General features: G+C 43.3%; 1 protein-coding gene across 1 annotated transcript in view; it reads left to right on the top strand.

Moving 5' to 3' along the window:
* The window catches only part of col18a1a (collagen type XVIII alpha 1 chain a), a 78,035-nt gene that overhangs the window by 39,785 nt on the left and 18,773 nt on the right, over positions 1 to 19,477 (top strand). Inside the window, exons 5-19 of the mRNA XM_056288867.1 lie at positions 5,564 to 5,642; positions 7,413 to 7,475; positions 8,864 to 8,994; positions 9,944 to 9,970; positions 10,379 to 10,585; positions 10,820 to 10,846; positions 11,131 to 11,193; positions 11,372 to 11,449; positions 11,935 to 11,985; positions 12,595 to 12,717; positions 12,854 to 12,916; positions 14,052 to 14,096; positions 17,217 to 17,348; positions 17,516 to 17,587; positions 17,934 to 17,960. Coding sequence (XP_056144842.1) covers positions 5,564 to 5,642; positions 7,413 to 7,475; positions 8,864 to 8,994; positions 9,944 to 9,970; positions 10,379 to 10,585; positions 10,820 to 10,846; positions 11,131 to 11,193; positions 11,372 to 11,449; positions 11,935 to 11,985; positions 12,595 to 12,717; positions 12,854 to 12,916; positions 14,052 to 14,096; positions 17,217 to 17,348; positions 17,516 to 17,587; positions 17,934 to 17,960 — 1,188 coding nt within the window. The remainder of the gene's footprint in view (positions 1 to 5,563; positions 5,643 to 7,412; positions 7,476 to 8,863; positions 8,995 to 9,943; positions 9,971 to 10,378; positions 10,586 to 10,819; positions 10,847 to 11,130; positions 11,194 to 11,371; positions 11,450 to 11,934; positions 11,986 to 12,594; positions 12,718 to 12,853; positions 12,917 to 14,051; positions 14,097 to 17,216; positions 17,349 to 17,515; positions 17,588 to 17,933; positions 17,961 to 19,477) is intronic.

The following is a 19,477-nucleotide window of genomic DNA, read 5'->3' as shown; positions in this document are numbered from 1 at the left end:
ACAAGCACTTGTTAAATCATATGTAATATGCTGTAAAAGGCAATGGCTGGCATCAAACACCTCACTGTCTAGGTATCCCCCTTCCCTCCAATGTGCATTCATGGGAAAGACAGCCTTCCCCCTGCACAAGTCTACAACCTCGGCAGTCTTGAGACAAGTTGGGGCAGAAACAACTTCGAGAGACAGTTGTTTAAGTGAGACTTTCCATTGTGTCATTATGGAATTGATGGTGATGGATGGCAGTGCTTGCCAATCATCCTTACCAGTGCTGTCACCACTGGAAAATCAGTGTTGCCTGCAGCAGGTGGCCCATTACCTGGGTGGAAATAAATCTGGAGCATAAGTATTGGGGCTTGATGAGATGCGCATTGTTGTGCCGGGTATAGCCTACTCTTTGTTGTCGACACTTGTTTCTGGTTGAATTGCATTACCCTTGCATTACCCTATATAAGAAAAAAGGCGCCTAATGTAGTGCAGTAACAGATACCCTAATTTTCATTAGGCACGGTTAAGCCTTAACAAAAATACTCCTCTGTGCTGAATTTAACTTATTCTCTCCCCTTTTTTTTCCTTTTTTTGTGTGTGATGTAACTAAGAAATATCTCATTTCGGAAAAATTATACTCAAATGATTTGTTATTTCAAACATGCATTTTTATCGGCAGTCACTCTGGGTCAAGTATGACTGTCCACCTTCTAGGTCCTTGTGGGTCTTCAGGTGGGTGTAGATCCTTGCGGGAGGACATCTACCTGTGACAGCTTTTTACATGTAGAGGCTGATGCACTTGCAGCCACCACACGGTCCTTGGCAGGGGGTTGCCAGAGTTCAATGGCGTGGAGAACCAAGATGATTGGGGACCACTCTCTGTTGCAGCGTTCATCCGCCTTCACTGTCATTGTGACCTGGAGACATCTTCTGCCAGTTCCGCCGTTGAGGTCTTTGCTGGATCGTGCTTCGTCTGGATCCTCCCCCTTGACCAGTCCGCCTTGGGTGACCCTACCAGGTGCTAAGCTCTGGACAGCATAGCTCTTGGGATCATTAGTACACACAAGCTTCTCCACCACGGCAAGATGGCAATCCAGGAGAAGATAGTCTGCAATTTAGATAGTCTGTGCTTTTCCCATTAAATTGATAAAAGGGCATGCATTTCATTCACATGTGCCAAGCAGAAGGTGGATTTATTTAGCAATCAGGAAAACAGACATAATTAAAGATGCCTAGATAGTCACCAATATGATACTATTTGAGTGACTGTGACTACAGATTTAAAACGTTTGAAACATAAAAATATGTAAAATGCTTTTTATAATTTTCTTTCTTTGACCCATTTGGCTGTAATTACAGCTGTTTGTAGCTAATAAGCGTTGTATTCAAATCTGTTACAGAAATACCATATTTCCCAGACTATAAGTCGCTGTTTTTTTACTCGTCTGGCTGGTGCTGGGATTTATATTCCGAAGCGATTTATACAATGTAATTTTGTCAGACGAATATACTGCATTTCAACTAAGGCCACTAGATGACAGTGTTTAATCTTGTGAATCACTTGAAAATACTGTAGCGAATTTGGGGGGGCAGTCGGGAATCCGCCACAGCCGGGACGTACACCCGGGTCTCCCGCACCTCGGGCGACTACGTTAACCAGTCGACTAAAGGGTCCGACCCGTTAGCCAGGGGCTAGCGAGTGTATTCATCTGTGATCGTTACAATACTTTACTAGAGAACTGCATTGGGGTTGGGATCCTGGGGGTCCCACGGGACCCAACGTAGATCTCATGGGAGCGGGCGGTTTTAACTTTGCAGTGGGATCTCAAAAATCTTCATTCAATAATGGTACATAACTAGCATTCACACTAAGTGCAACAACTAATATTCATGTTTGCAGTGCATTTCTACTCTGCCCTCCCATTCCATGACGTTTCAAATAAACATGCATTTAGCTCAAAATGGGCAATTGACTGCATTTTGTATTGCACTTTTCTAGTCTACCGACCTCTTAAAGCACTTCACGCACGCATTCATACACTGATGAAGCCATTGAAACTCACCTCCAGCCATGTTATTGCCTCCAAAAGCTCTAGCCATCTCTACTGCGCGCACGCACACACACACACACACACACACACACACACACGTATATATATATATATATATATAGCTTCACTGTTTCACCATCTGGCAAGGGTTTCTTTGCTTTAACAAGCTCAAGGGAAACAGCATAACATGCCTTGAGAGAGGACTCCTGCAGTGCTTTGAGGTCAGCGATGACGGCAGCTCCAGTGTACATGTCATATTTGTCTTTGTGCGTGGTATTGTAGTGGTGACTCAAGTTGAAATCCTTCATAGCTGATTTTGTTTTCAGGCACACTAAACACACAGGTTTGCCTTTGAATTCTGCAAAAAATATTTTCTGTTTCCATCTTGCCTGGAGGACATGGTTCACTGGGTCAAGTTTTCTTTTTTTGCTGCTCATGTCTCTCCACCTGTGATGGACTGGCGGCCTGTCCAGGGTGTCTCCCCGCCTGCCGCCCAATGACTGCTGGGATAGGTTCCAGTATCCCCGCGACCCTGAGAGCAGGATAAGTGGTTTGGACGGTGGTGGATGTCTCTCCTCGTTGTGTGTGTCGTTGCGAAAGAGACCCGCCGAGACCAAGATGAGACTATGTGCTTACTAGCAGTTGGTTGACTACAGGCCTCTTGTGTTTCGAGGGAGCGCCCTCTATCAGTGGACAGTATAATTACAATTGGGATCCAGTTCAAATGTGATCAAAATGTCCCGCTCGCTTCCAACGCCCATGAAACCAACAATTTATTGATATTTGGAAAATGACTTGCGGACCGTACTGGGTGAGGCCGAATGCGGCCTGCGGGCCACCAGTTGCCCATGTCTGCTCTAGAAAAACTGTAATTATTGCGCTAGTACGAATGTAATTATGCACTAGAACATAATTTCACTATGTTATTACCGACAGGTATGCATCTCTTCATTAATACTACACAGTAAAATAACATGTTTTCCCTGTGGGATGGGAGAAGACACAGAATCAATGGAGCTCTATTGTGCGCGCATGAATGCTCAGAATGTTTGCGGGTGCAGGCAGGAGCAGGATTTAGCAAACAGTCCTGTGCAGGGCTCTGTAGCCTACTGTACCATCATATAAGTGCGACTTATATACTGAAGCAACTTATGTATGTTTTTTTCCTCGCAACAATACGTTTCTCGCTAAGTGATACTGATACTCTGGTGTGACTTGTAGTATGCACCAAAATCTTGATTAAGTTTGGTCTGCAGCAAAGGGGGTCTGCTCTTCTCATTGCACAATATCATTATTGTGTTGTTGCAGCAGTTTTATATTAGGTCTAGTGGATACAAGACTGAAGATAATCTCTGTTAAGGCTTTTTAATTTTTTTCAATGGCAAATACTGAAAAGCAGTTATGGTTATGAAGTTCCACATAATAATCTGATTGGCCAGGCAGAACTTTAGCTGAATTTGCATAAAGCATTCAGCATTCAAAAGTCAACCACAAATACACCTAAAAATGGAAGTTGGATAGATGTTGGTTTGATTTTAGAAAAAGAGGATTGGTATTTTTCCAAGACTATCCGAACCTAGAGAGGAAATCTTTAACGTGGGAAAAAGAATGTGCCTTTTGTCTTTATTTTCAAATGACTGAGCAGTGAGTTCAGGAGTAAAACTCTGGTCAGATGGTCTCTTTTGTCTTTACCCGCAGACTGACCGTCAGGGAGGACGAATCCCATAGGTTCGTGTACGATATTGAGTAGTGCACATCAAAAAAAAAAGCAAGAAAAACATCACTCTTGACATGAAATGTGCTCATTGCCAGTGAAGCTGCATACCTTACTATTTAGATAAAGGGGTGGTTTGTTTTAAATCCATCAACGCTTATTTCTATAGAAGTGTCCCCCCCCCATCACTTCCAGCTATGAAGAAGGAACGATGTAAGAATGAACAAGCAGTGCGACCTCATTTACACGGATACATACATCAACTTCAAAATTCATGGCAAAATTCTTAGCATAGCTAGTGTGCTAGGTAACAATGGGGAGGTTGCCCCCCCCCCCAAGGAAAAAAGGAAACTAGTTAATTATCAACGTCGGCCGCTCCTGTCCTGGATTCCACAAGTAACAATGTCAAGAATGAGTTTAAACATGGAGAGACAGAGGGGGTGAGGGATGTGTGCTCCCCCCCCTCTTTTTTTAACTTGGGTAGGGTTATCCGGTCAGAGGTGAGCCCTCACTCTTCCTTCTCCTCATGTCGACTGAGTTGCTTCCACTGCTGTTTTTAGATTGGGCAGTTGCTTTGCAGCCAAGACTTAGGTCGTGTTTACATCCACACAAATGATCAGACATATGTAAATATAACAACAACAAAAACCCACATTTGTTCAGTAGTGTTGTGTTTGTCATTCTTGCAGTAGGCAGTACTCACACAGGAGTGCAAACACACGTTTATGGTGATCTGAATCAACTATTCTGCTTTTTCGGGGTACACTTTATCAAAGTTAGGTGGGTATGTCAAAGGCCAATGGACAAAAAATTGGATTTTATGATATGAGAACCCTTGGAGGGGAAACACCATAATTGGACATAAACACACATGCAAACATATGCAGTATCCTGCCCTAAACATGATTATATTTCTTAATCAGTACATTTTCAACTATTCACAGAAATTACATTCAACAGACACATGGACACACAGAAAATTAGATTCAACAGACACACACACACATACACACACAGATGTCAGATGAGGTTGTTTGGTGTTTTGCATTCACTGCCTCCTAGATTATTTACTTTCCTGTGTAGATAAATATAACTCTCACAGCTGCTTAATGACTCCTCAAAATTGAGAGAGAGAGAGAGCGAGCGAGCGAGAGAGAGAGCGAGGGATCTTAATCATGCATATATTCTTTTGTATATGCCAGGGCTTCTCCAAGAGCCCGCGTAAGGCAAGCATAAAAAGAGGTTGCATAATTGGGGCCAGACAAGAGATGTCTGCCGGCAATTAACGCATACGATTACCAAGAACAATAACACTTGGGCAGAAATAAATAAAACCTGCTCCCACAAAAGTTGGGGCCTTCAATGTTTCCTTTGTTAAAAAAGCGCATGTTGAATGAGCTTTGTTTTAATGAAAGGGTGCCGAGCCAACTGTAAGTGGTCTCCAGAGCTGGTAGACTGACTTTGATTTTGTTGGAACTGCGAGCTTTGGCACTGCCACAGCTGAATTGTGTTGTTTTTGTTGGGAGTGTTTATTTGGTAATCACAATAACAAATGTTACTTTTCTCCATACAACTACTGATTGAGTTGCATTGTTTCTGGGTGCCTGTTCAGTTAAAAGGTGGACACTGATAGAAACTGTAATGTAATGAGTAGAGCATGGGTCAATGCAAAGTGTATGACACTAACACTGCTTTAAAATGCATTTACCAATTGAACTGCAAGGGGCTTTGGACAAAGGCTTCCAGGCAAATCACAGCCCCAATTTTAACTCTTTTTTTTTTCTATGCAACTTGCATGTAAACTTCTCTGCAGACGCCGCCGCCATCTTCTCGGCCCATTCAACAGCCGCCAGTGACCAGGAAAACTGAGCTGTCTGTAGAGAGAGAGACAGGTGAGTTTATCGGGTTTGAATAAGATAACTTTTGTAATTAGACCAGCTGTAGCATGCGTTGTGTGTTTATTAAATTGAGAGTCACAGATAGCATTGTCAAACTGTTGCTGCAGTTAAAGAAAAAAAAATCATAGGTGTAAAGTATTATTGAAGTGTTGTCGGTAATTGCGTTAATGGGTTCAGTTATGTATTTGACAACACAATGAGAAGATTATCACAATTTCCATAATTTATTATAAGGTTATTCTACACAATGATTTTTATTGGCAGTTTCGATTCAGTCTCTACATGTTCTATATTTATATATTTGGTAGTTATACTTTTTTGTCGTTTTGTTTTGTTTTTTGGGGGGGGTAAGTGCAGAGAAATTACATTTTTTTTCACATGCTGACACGTAACCCATCTTATCTGAGGGAAGTGGAGTTTGCAGAATTCCCATACCATTACTGCTAGTGCTCGCTGTATGGGGTTTATTAACATATGTCGCCCTCTAGCGGTGTGAAGGGACACATGCTGGAATTATCATGACTGGAATTACATGCTGTTTAAGCACCTCCTGTAGTTTGGTTTTGCACCATAATGTTGCCTTTTTTTTTTACTCTCTGTCATCTGCGGGAAATATATTTAAATAAAGATAACTCAAGTACAAAGTTTGGGAGGCACGATGGCACACTGGTTAGCACGATCGCCTCACATTAAGAAGGTCCTAGGTTCGAGCCTCGGCGTAGTCCAACTTTGGTGGCCATCCCGGGTCGTCCTCTGTGTGGAGTTTGCATGTTCTCCCCGTGTCTACGTGGGTTTCCTCCAGGTACTCCGGTTTTCTCCCATAGTCTAAAGACATGTAGGTCAAGGGAATCGGCTGTACTAAATTGTCCCTAGATGTGAATGTGTTGGCCCTGTGATGGCCTGGAGGCCTGTCCAGGGTGTCGCCCCGCCTGCTACCCAATGACTGCTGGGATAAGCTCCAGCATCCCCGCGACCCTGAGTAAGGATAAGCGGTTTGGATAATGAATGAATGAATGAATGAAATCAAGTACAATTATACTCAGTGGGTGATCCAGTAAGCCATCGTTTTTATGTCTTGATACATGCTCAATAATCTGGATAGGGAAGTCACTTGGATGAGCGATGAAACGTTTCTCCCAGTAAATGTTGTGTCCATATGAACTGATTCAACTTTCTGTGATCATAGTTCTTATGTTTAATGACCTGAATCTATATTTGTTTTATTTTCCAAGAGATATTTTAAAGAGAGGTTCTTCGTTACTTTTGTTATTTTTCATGACCGTTGCTGTAAAAGAGGTCATGCGCCGAAGTGTTCATTAAATTTGCAAAATTTTATTTTCGCTTATGATGGTGGAAGAGGAAAAACAAACAGATCGCATCTGGAGTATTTGACAAATATTAGCATGATTGTAGGTATTCCCAAATTGAATTGTCTTTTAAATCTCCTCCTCAGTACTTTAGAAGTGGGTTTTCCCTTAATATGTCACTTTGTTTCATTAATGGATGGTTGAATTTTTGCTTTGATTCCAATACCGTTATTTTCACTTCAGAGAATCTCAACATTCAGCATATGAGGTTAAAATCCCTGTTGATAGTATGATGAAAACAGTTGCTTCCAAAATATCACACAAGTAATTCAAAGAAAACTAAAGCACGTGATGACAAACAACCTAACTCAGGTCCCAGGCGGCATATTTGATGGACTCAATGTAATGTAAACTCTGGAAACGTTTTCTTTAACAATGTCCTTTGCACTGTGTTTAGCGAGTGACTCCCGGCAGGTGTCAGTTTCGGTGGAGTCCAGGCCCGGGCTCCCCGGGTCACCAGGTGGGTCAAGGAGAGATAACCAGTCAGAAACAATGGAGCGTCCCAAGTCTGCTGTTTTCTTATCCTCCTCTTTCTCCATTTTGGTGTCCCGATGCTCTGCCTGCTCTCTAACTCCATTACTTCACAAAGATTTCAAAAGCATTCGATAGATGTGGGAACACAGGCATCTATCCACCATTTGCCTTTGAACCCATGGAGCTTGGTGGACAAGTTTGGATTTAAGGTCAAAGGATGTGGAGAGTACAAAATTCAGAACAGGCATGTAGAGAGAGACACAAAAGATCCCAATTAGAGGGCATCCAGGTAGAGTAGTGGTCTATTCCGTTGCCTACCAACACAGGGATTGGAAGTTCGAATCCTCGTGTTACCTCCGGCTTGGTCGGGCGTCCCTACAGACACAATTGGCCGTGTCTGCAGGTGGGAAGCCGGATGTGGGTATGTGTCCTGGTCGCTGTACTAGTGCCTCCTCTGGTCGGTCGGGGCGCCTGTTCAGGGAGGAGGGGGAACTGGGGGAGAATAGCATGATCCTCCCATGTGCTATATCCCCCTGGTCAAACTCCTCACTGTCAGGTGAAAAGAAGCGGCTGGTGACTCCACATGTATCGGAGGAGGCATGAGGCATGTGGTAGTCTGCAGCCCTCCCCGTATCGGCAGAGGGGGTGGAACAGTGACCGGGATGGCTCGGAAGGGGGGGTAATTGGCCAGGTACAATTGGGGAGAAAAAGAGGGGGGGGGGATTTCAATTAGTAAAAGAGAAAATTACCCATAATGCATCCCTTAAATTTTCTCGGTTCTTGTTTTTGCCCTATGCAGCAAGGGTTGTCAGGAAACTGTATGTCGGTGGCATGGGTTTGGTGTCTGGCGATAAAACGCTTTAATTGTATTTATAACAAAAGATGTGCTGACAAGTTTCTCGGAAATGACATAAATGCATCCAGGGTCAAGTAATTACTTAAATTACCCGACTCAGATTTGCCAGAAGCTTACCAGTCACGGCCATTCATTCGCTTGCTGTGCATGTCAAATGGGTATACAGGCTAATTGCGTTATTAGGTCATTTGCATATAACTTTTCAAGCTAAATTGGATATTGGTTTTGTTTCAGTCGTGCATTTAAGGTCAAACTCATGCAGACCGGGAACCATTTCAGGGCAAGGGTGCATGCAGGTGTATGTATGTAATTATTGCTTGAGCTCTAAACCTTCTCATGGCTTATGAGTTAAGATAATGTACATTGGATTACTCTGTCCAACAAGCAAACCAAAAATTCAATTTCCCTTTCCCCCAAACATCCTGTAAGTTGTTTGGGATATGGGATGAACTCATTCATCAATTTTGAATTGTTTTCCAGGAGGTAATAATAAGTCTGTCATTTTCATTGTTTTCCAGGGTCAGGGGGAGCTAAAGGAGAAAAGGGTGACCGAGGGGACAGCGGAGAGAAGGGAGATAGAGGACTCATTGGGCCGAAGGGAGAAATGGGCACCGGCCTTACCTCACGGGGAGGAACACGTGGAGAGAAGGTTCACACCCGTTCTGAATTTCACTTTGAGATTTGGTGAAATGTGTGTATCAGACTTGGGATGCGTTACATAAAATAAAAAAAAAAGTTATCATACACTGAGGTTGACTGGATGTTCTTCACCCTTTAGAAGGGCCGGTTTGCATACAGGCACAATGGAGGAATAGTTTAGTGGGCAGCAGGGGGCTTGCTAGAAAAGGTGAAAGATGGGGCAGAAGAGCAAACTAGAGAGAGCTTGTTCGTGTAGCGGGAATTCAGGGGGCAGGCGGGAATGGAATCTGGGTTCCCCGCACCACGGGCAACTGCGCTAACCAGTCAGCTAAAGGGTCCAACCCGTTAGCCAAGGGCTAGTGAGTCTACACATCCGTGGTCGTACACTGTTACACTACCCACCTCCTTCGGGAAGCGCGTCCCCATGCTTCTGCTTATCAGCTCCCCCTCACGCCTCTGCGCGTATATGCATCCCACCGCTGCCACCAAATGTAGCAGGAATTCAAGGGGCAGGCGGGAATCGAACCGGGGTTCCCTGGAGCACGGGTGACTGTGCTAACCAGTCAACTAAAGGGTCTGACCTTTAGCCAAGGGCTAGCGAGTCTACACGTCCGTGATCGTATACTGTTACATTACGATTATCCTCACGGTACCATAATTGATGTCTTTCATTATGGCACGGTCATATATACGTTCATGTGGGAAAAGTGATCTAAACGTATAGCTTTTATTTTGATAATTACAGCATCTCATGTCATCATTATCATGCCTGCTGGGGACAAACCTCAGTAAAATATGCATGCGCTCATTGCATTGTATGGTAATTTTGATAAAAGTACCAAATAACTGGTAAATGACATGCGTTGTTGCACATCATTGTGCAGTGTTTTAAGTCATATCATGTCTAAAAAGAGGACTATTGAGATTTCTTTTCAGTAACTCTCCTGTGTGCTTTCCAGGGTGAACCAGGAGAAAAAGGAAGTAAGGTAAGTGTCATATTCTCCCTTTCATGATTGTCATTATTGATTAAATCTTTGATTTTGGGCCCTCAGGGGCACTGAAGTTGAGGCGTATACACTAAAAAAAACCTTGCAGCTTTTGACCTTGTTCATGTGTCCTCTGTGTTTCCACCATACTTTTGCTTTTTTCACACTTTGCTCATTACATGCCCATAATCAGACAAGCTGTGCTATCTTGTCAGATTTGTTTCACTTTCTGTATTTGTGTTTCTGACAAAATCAGGTTAACTCTGAGTCTCTTCATACTGTAAAAGCAAATCGCATGTAAGAAGGCTTTCCAATCCAAACATTAATTGACTGCATCACAAAATCTCCACCAAAGGCACAGAACCATAGAACCAGTCCTTATCGACACTGATGGTGATATTTTTCCAGGGCAGCGCAGGGTTTGGTTACTCAGGAAAGAAGGGAGAGCCTGGACCCTCAGGGCCCCCAGGACCCCCTGGTCCTCCAGGGCCCACCGCTGAGCTGTTGCAGCACAGCGATGGCTCAACGGTACAGAGCGTACCTGGACCCCGAGGACCGCCCGGACCCCAAGGTGCCCCAGGCCCCCAGGGGTCGCCAGGAGCCGAAGGAGAGCCAGTTAGTAAAACCAGTCTAATCTCTTAAATGAAAAGAGAAAAAAAATTGGACTGCCATTGCAGAAACAATGTAGTGTTTCTCTAAGTTTTTACTGAAACTCAACTTGAGATACCTTGTTTTTTTCATTCGTTCATTCATTCATTCATTTGTGGAGGAGGTGGAGGAGTTAGCTTAAGAGAAGTTCCTTTGCTTGTCTTTTGTCAGCTTGGTCTGATTGTCCTCTCTGATTAACAGGGGGACCCTGGTGAAGATGGAAATTCAGTAAGTCTTGTTTTGTGCTCTTTACATACCAAGCTCTTATTTTTCTATCCCTTCTCCTGTCGTGGTCTGCATTGTCCCATTCATGTCTCCCTGATCTAAACACTGCCCATTTGCTTTTGACTATTTATTGATAGAGCGAGGTGACTTGCTTATGAAGATGGATGCGTGTTGTGTGTGTTGTATTACAGCATCATGAATAGATAAGATCTCTGTGCATTTTGCTTTTGCCTGTTAGAACTACAAGACGTCCTTGAGTAAATTAACACTTTGCTTTTTCAACTCAGGGTGCTGTTGGGCCTCCAGGCTTCCCAGGAATACCAGGTGACCCGGGTGCCAAAGGAGAGAAGGTATTGTAATATGCACTGTGCGTACAATACAGTAATAAGAATATCTGGTAATGATGTCAATACATAAAAAATACAAAATCTACACTAGCAATACAGTTGCAATAACATGAATTAATAATAATTAATATTCCTTAGCTAACCCAATTGTGGATTTCTAATGTCCTAATGTGTCATTCAGGGTGACAGAGGAGAAGGCCAACCTGGCCTCAGGGGACCCCCAGGACCTCCTGGACCCCCAGGAACAGGATCCAGATCTGTGAGTCAATGGTGTCCTTTGGCACCTGGCGTTTGTGTGAATCTCGTGTCCAGATTGCTCCTGCATATGATTGCATCAGATTGCATGGCCAATAATGTTACACCTGTCACTTTCTGTCATAATGGCTAGAGTTTTAAAAACCTCATCGAATAACAGTTATCCCACTTGTTCCGTATTTGTTATGTATTCTGACTGTTCATTTCTTGCAAATCAGTATTTTAGCTGTGTCTGAGATTACCTACAACTGTGTGTTGAGTGCACACGTAATGCATTTTAGGTGCATTCACACCTGCCTCTAACAAATTTCAGCTTTCTTTAAATGCAGTCTGATCATCCAGGATGCATGCTAGGATTCATCCTCAACCTGAGTGACGTGCAACTTTTACAGTAGGCAGAATGGCCCATGATCGAAACGTTTACAGTGGATGAGTATACATTACAATGAAGTGCTGATGACAGTCCATTTCAAATCTTCTGTATTTCAGACTTTTGTGGACATGGAAGGCTCAGGATTCCCTGACCTGGAGTCTCTAAGGGTGAGCATGGCAGTTATTTTCAACACCGTTCTTATTAGGAAGGGACAATATAATGGGCAACCTCTCTCTAGGTGAAGGATCTGCTTTGATACCATTACAACGTCAGACCTCAGAGAGGGGAGATCATTGCTGAGCTGCTTTACAAATGAGTGATGATTAAATCAGCATGCAGATGTGTGAATCTTAGCTGAAAGAATTTTTAGTTGTGTTTCCACAAAGTCCAAGATCTCCGGTGGTAATCAGTAATTATTATAATTCAGCATCTCCAATATGTGTTAAAGCTACAGGGAGGATTCAATACACCAAGAAGTTTCACTGCTAGAAACTCAACAGATCTGGTGTGGCCATCCTTCTCGCAGTCTTCTTGCATAGATGCCTGGTCTTGCAATAATGTCAGTAACCAACAAAGAGGGCCCCCGCATGCTAAGGACGGACAAGCATTAGTGCATATTAAGTAGTTCTGAATAGGTCAACACTGCAGCCTTGCGATGTATATTGAAAGCAACAAGGAAGTATCGCTCACAGCCACTTAAATGTCACTGTTGCAGCAAACTTGTATTGTGTCACTTTAAAGTGGTGGTGAGTCAAGATTTATTTTTCCTTATACAGGGATTACCTGGGCTCCAAGGTCCCCCAGGTCCTCCTGGTCCTCCTGGTCCTTCTTCAGTGGGTACAGCAGTGAGCTCTGGAGCGTTCGGACCCCCAGGAAAGGATGGGGCCCCCGGTCAGCTTGTAGGTGTCACCGTATTTGTCACCACACCACTGACTAAATAATCTATGTAATTTTTAAACTGCCCCGGTAATGATGATTACAACTGTTTTACAAAATCTAGTCGAACAACCATATATGACCCCCCCCCCATCTTAGGGCCTGCCTGGTCCACCAGGTGCTGCTGGCATCCCGGGAGCCTCTGGTCCCAAGGGAGAGAAGGTAAAGACTGACTTATAGGAGTCCTTTTGAAGATGAAAACAATCAAGAGTTTTATTTCATTAAATCATTTTAATGACACTCACACTTAAAGCTGAAATCCGTGATTTCCCCGATCCGTTTTGCCTTCTTGCAGTTAAAATGACAAACAAGGTGCAGCAGCCATTGTCGCTTGTGTGCTTCCACAAGTGTAAAAATGGCATCCTACGACCAAACCTAACATGGGCAATCTAATGTATTAGAAGCTACAATGAAAAGTGGTGTCTGGATAGTGTAACAGTCTATTCCGCTGCCTACCAACATGGGGAGTGCCGGTTTGAATTCCTGTGTTACCTCCGGCTTGGTTGGGTGTCCCTACAGGCACAATTGGCTGTGTCTGTGAGTGGGAAGCCGGATATGGGTATGTGTCCTGGTCGCTGCACTAGCACCTCCTCTGGTTGGTTGGGGCGCCTGTTCAGGGGGGAGGGGGAACTGGGGGGGAATAGCGTGATCCTCCCACGTGCTACATCCCCCTGGTGAAACTCCTCACTGTCAGGTGAAAAGAAGCGGCTGGCGACTCCACATCTATCGGAGGAGGCATGTGATAGTCTGCAGACCTCCCTGGGTCAGCAGAGGGGGTGGAGCGGTGAGCAGGACGGCTCAGAAGAGTGGGGTAATTGGCCAAGTACAATTGGGGAGAAAAAAAGGGGGGGGGGAGAAAAATAAACTACAATGAAATAAATGATGAGCTGTCCAACAGAATCATCACCCCATTGTCAATCACGTTTCAATAATTTTTCCGGTCTGGATAGAAATGTATTTGCCACTGCACCAGTGTTCATCCTGCCCGGTCAAAAATGTCAACATAGTTGGATGGAGACTGTCTCCAAAAAATACCAGTTTGTATTATGTAACCTGACTCCATGGTTCATATGGATAAAATAATTAATGAAGAACAATCACAGATTTCAGCTTTGATCATTGTGATTGAACATTCAATGAAAGAAAAATGTTGAAACCCTTAGAATCAACTTTAGGGCTTAACTTTAATTCATCATGTTTTGTGGTAATGTTATCAGTGTTCATGGAATCCACATGGAATTAATCTTTTCATGGGATTTCTGTTAACACATTTTTTTCTAACTCTTTTCCTCATTAGGGTGATTCAGGTGAGCTGGGTCTTCCAGGAGCAGTTGGAGAAAAGGTACAGATTCCTGTCTGTTTAATTTTGTTTGTTTTTTTTTACTTAAAAACTGCTTTACTCAGTCTGTGAGTATAACTGACTAAAACAGTGCCCAATCTATCATCATTTGACTCTCAAAATACATTTTAAAATGCTTAGCGCTTCATGCTTAAACATGTTCCCATTGAACAGATTTAAGAAACTCTGCTTCAAGCAAATGATGCCTTATTGTACAAAGCACTGGGATCTAAACCCTTTCCTCTTCCCTACATTTCTCCAGCCAGTTTCCCTCTTTTCTTATCTCACCAATCTGCTGCCTTCCTATACATCCTTCTTCTCCTCCTCCTCCACTACTAAGCCTGCCCATCTGCAGGTAACACCCTGCGGCATGTCAGCATCAAAGGCAATGCACTTTGTTTAATGCCATGCGGTTATGCTTGTTACAATATACAGCCAGATACTGACTTAACTAAATTTACGATATAAGTGGTTGTTGTGGTTTTGTTTTAACATTTTGTCATGGTTGCAGATTAGCCTCAGGTGTGACAATAATGATTTAGAGCACAACTGCATGATGTGTGCAGCTCCATTTTCCTGCCTTTTTTTTTTTGCCATGGGGATACACTTGACAGTAAACTGGATAGACAGACAGACAGACAGACAGACAGACAGACAGATAGACAGATAGACAGATAGACAGATAGATAGATAGATAGATAGATAGATATATAGATAGATAGATAGATAGATAGATAGGGGTACATTTGGGGAGTAACTCTACAGTATGAACTACAAGGCATGTGGAAAGTCACACTTCATCAAAGACTGCTATGACCATATCACTCTCTTTTTTGTGTGGGTTTTTTTTAAAATTTTGTTTTGTTTTTTTAGTTGCAAAGCAACTCGTGAACCTGGCCTCTACCTCACTCACTCACAAATTGATATTTAGTGTCAAATGTATCCTCATATTTAGACATACCATCTACATAGAGTCCTGCGACCTCTCCAAAATGTGTGAGTTAGGGCATCTAAAAAAAAAAAAAACAATGTTGTAAGTCGATTTAAGATTTTACATCTTTTTAATTTTTTTTAAATTAACAATCAACATTATGATCCTCATTGGTAAGAAATTTGGCAAAATATAATTTCACTCTACCTCCACCCCTATTCTTTCTTAGCCTCTCCTTTGAAGCCTATCACTTTGTATTGGCCATGCGATTTCATTCGAGACGGGATTTCAAAAACTGAATCGACAGAGATCATTACATTACAGTCATTTAGCTGACACTTTTATCCAAAGCGACTTACAATAAGTGCATTTAACGTAGGAAATCAGGAGAACTACTAGTCATCAGAGGTCATAAGTGCATCTAAACAAGCATCTAAGAGCAAAACCAGTGCTAAAGTGAAAGCGCTAAAGTGTTTTTTTTTTTTTTTTACTGAGTGAATACAATAAGTGCTAAGAACAAGTAACAGGTAGTAGTTCTTGAAGAGGTGAGTTTTCAACCTGCGCGAAAAAGGGGCAGCGACTCCACTGTCCTGACATCAGTGGGGGGTTCATTCCACCACTGTGGGGCCAGGACAGAAAAGAACTGTGACCGGGTCGATCGGCTGCAAGGGCCTCTGAGTGATGGGGCCACCAGGCGTCCCGAGGCAGCAGAGCGAAGTGGTCGGGCGGGGATTTAGGGCTTGACCATGGCCTGGAGATAGGAAGGAGCTGTTCCTTTCACTGCCCTGTAGGCTAGCACCAGAGTCTTAAACTGGATGCAAGCAGCTACTGGGAGCCAGTGTAGGGACACGAGAAGGGGAGTTGTGCGGGAGAACTTAGGGCGGTTGAACACCAGACGAGCTGCAGCTTTCTGAACAAGCTCCAGAGGTCTGATGGCCGCAAGGAGGGAGTTGCCGTAGTCCAGCCGGGAGATGACCAGAGCCTCGAACAGGAGCATAGACGTGCTGGGGAGGGGGGGGGGTCCAACGAGCCCGGGGAATAAAGTGGCGCGGTTTGTACCTAGAATTCCTCTCTTCCTCATGTTAAAGGTGATGGATAGGTGATCTATCCATCACCTTTAACATGCTCAATCGAATGTCTTTTCATTAAGGTTTTTGTTTCTGATGTGTCAGATTGCTTTTCTTGTCTGTCGGTTAGCTATAATCGCTTCTGGTGCGGGGAGCCGGCTATGCGAATTCGCGTTTGCAGTGGCCTGATGCAGTGCCGGTGTCAGAAGATGGCGCGGCGACCTCACCCAGTACCATCCATGCAGTGTCTTTGTCCACGTCTGCGTCTAAATTTTGTCTTCGTTGATGGCTGGGAGAGCTGGCGCTGGATCGGCTGGGAGAGCGGGGCAGGCTAAGCTAGCTGCTAGCCCATGCAGACCGGCAGTTCCGATAACACCGAAGGCGGTCTGGCGGCGGCCTCACCTGGCGTTGACTGTGGTGTTTTTGATGTCGTCGTGAGGAGTGCGGGGAGGTGTGTCGAGGGTGTCTGGCTTGGACAGCTGGCGCTGGATCGGCTGGGAGAACTTGATCTGCTTTGTCCGGTGGGCCCGGGGACCACGGCCCCAGCTTGGAGCTCCGCCCGAGGAGGAACTGTCGAGGGCGTTCTGACAGGACGCGGAAGCGGGGCGGGGCGTTCTAAGCTAACTGCTAGCCCATGTAGACCGGCGGTTCCGACATTCATCCTGGCGTGTTTGTTCCCTTGGACAGTGTTTTTGTTTAGTATATGTGTTAGTTTGGATATGTGTGTTCTTGTAGTTTTTGGATGTTTTTTTGTCTTTGTGTTGTACTGCTGTGGGCTAGGGGAAATGGCACTTCGTTTCATTTCATGTATGCAAGTGCATGAAGTGAAATGACAAATTGTTCCTGATTCAAACGAGGTAACCTTAGCGCTGCTAATTACAGTGTCAATGTTAAGTGTAAAATCACGCTATTATGTTAATAATATCTAACATTAGCTACTGAGTTGAAAATGTGCAGTCACTATGCTGTCTTCCAGTTACATACTTGGTCCCGTTTTGTTCGGTTCACAACAAAGCCACACGAGTTGTGCTTTGCATCTGTTACACCATGTGTCCTCGTAAATAATCAATAATTGTCATTGATTGTGTTTATAATCAATTCCACCTCTGTTTTGCCTTCATACAGGGTGGTCTAGGAGAGCCAGGGTTACCAGGAGCACCAGGACAGACTGGTTTGGCCGGTCTGCCAGGACCAATGGGACCAGTTGGACCATCCGGACCCCCCGGCCCTCCAGGACCAAGTTATCGTGTTGGTTTTGTAAGTTCTGATATATATTGTTTAACTTTATTTGCATGCCCCAGATTTAAAAGAAAAAAAAAAACCAAAAACATCTAAATGCAAAATAAACTCAATTCTCACAACCACACAATCAAAGGCATGTCCAATTTGTTAGTTTGACATGAAATGGGTGTCCACGTTTAAAGGATGACATGGAGGGTTCTGGTGGAGTGTTCACCAATGGAGTTCCTGGCATCAGGGGACCTGAGGGAAGACAGGTTCGTACAACATTCTGAATTGCTAAAAACGTCCTTTTGATCTCAAAGACTGTTGATCTCTTCACTTAGATCTCATTTGTAGTTTTTAATTGTTTTCATTCTTCATATATTCCTGTGGATTAATGTAAAATATACACAGTATTTGTGTATTCATTTTCATACGTGGATGATGACAAGTCATTTTCAAAGAAGTGCGTCCCCTTTCGGCCTTGGACCAGCAGTTTTGGCTGCATCAGTTGGCAAAGATTTTGTAACAGCACCGTCTTATTCAGTTATCTCATCATATCATAAGAAAGCAATACAGCACTGAAAATATAAATAATCCAGGTACTTTTTGTGCTTTCAGGGTCTTGGTGGTGTGCCTGGACTTCCAGTAAGTTCTTAGGGAATCGTCCCAACCTTCTGTGCAACACTTAGACCCAAACCAAAAAAAAAAAAGATCAGAAATTATCCATAATGTTTCCATAAACTTGTCAAATGTGTTTTTTGACAGCTTTTACAAAACATATTTGTCACTAAGTACTTTTATAGTTGGCTCATGCTACTGTCAGCCACTGCCATGTAACTTGCACCTTTGTTAAAAAAAAAAAGGCACTGAGAGTCAATTAAATACAGAGTCTACAAATGTCATATAACCAGGTCATTGAGAAAGACATGTTATGTTACAGTAAGGGCTTGGTCAGTATGAATGCTCATAACTGGAATTTTATCATCAAGTCTTTTACCTCTTTTTTTTTTTACGGTATGAATGCTCATAACTGGAATTTTACCATCAAGTGCAATGATGTGGGAGAAATGTATGAACCACAGCTTTGGCCAGAAGGGATTTTTTTGCGGCGTTTCTATGAGGCGCGCAAATCTAGGTCTACTGCAGGGCCACCGGATGTAAAAACGCTTATTGCCGCAAGGAATATGCATGTACCTGAGGCTGGGGCATCTGATGCAATGTAGATTTAGTTTGTGATTCATGAGAGTTGTGTCATATAACTCGCTTGGCTTGCGCCTTGGTCAGAGCGCAGGGGACGAAGCGCAACGCATTGTTATAGACAAGCTCCTGGAGAACACTGATATCTTGTGTATACAAGATACTTTATTAGCTAAACAATATTTAGACAAACTTAATTCTGTTAGTAATGATTTCCATGGAGCAGGGAAGTCCACAACACACCTAAGCATGGGGATAGTGCGTGGCAGAATACCTGGGGGAGTGGCCATTATCTGGCACAAGAAGAATGAGCCACTGATCAGTGTGATTAGATTAGAGGTGGACTGGTGCATAACAATTAAAGTTATGGAGGAGGAATGCCTTAATAGGCTCGCCTTTATTAGTGCATCTATTTAAGAAAGTGCATATACATGTATATTTGTTGTGGGAGACATGAATGCTGATATCGTGGATAATAATTCCTTATTTGGTCAACACCTAATCCAATTTTGTCAAGATTACAAGTTGGTTCTTTCTAGTAAAGTGCTGCTGCCAGTAGATAGCTACACATATACCAGTGAAGCATGGCATACTACATCCTGGTTGGATCACTGTATATGTACAGCTGTTGCTCATGAATGTTTGGAGAAAGTGGAGATCTTGTATGGTCTGGCCCCAACAGATCACATACCTGTGTTTATGAAGTTAAATGTGGAGAGACTACCTGAGTTGACCAGTTATGATAACCATGAACAAAGTTGTAAAGTAGATTGGTCTAGGCTTACAGAAGATGACTTAAAACATTATAATTCACTGACTGATAAGAGCCTAAGTAATATGCATATACCATCTGATGCTATTCTGTGTGGCAGCATGAACTGTAAGAACCAAAACCACAAGCATGATCTATGTATAATGTATGATAAAATTGTGAAATGTCTAAATAATGGCAGTAAATCATTCCA

This window comes from Lampris incognitus, chromosome 11, assembly GCF_029633865.1.
Source record: "Lampris incognitus isolate fLamInc1 chromosome 11, fLamInc1.hap2, whole genome shotgun sequence".
Classification (NCBI taxonomy): Eukaryota; Metazoa; Chordata; class Actinopteri; order Lampriformes; family Lampridae; genus Lampris; species Lampris incognitus.
Note: the sequence above shows the minus strand (reverse complement) of the source record. Positions and strands in the feature narration are given on the sequence as shown.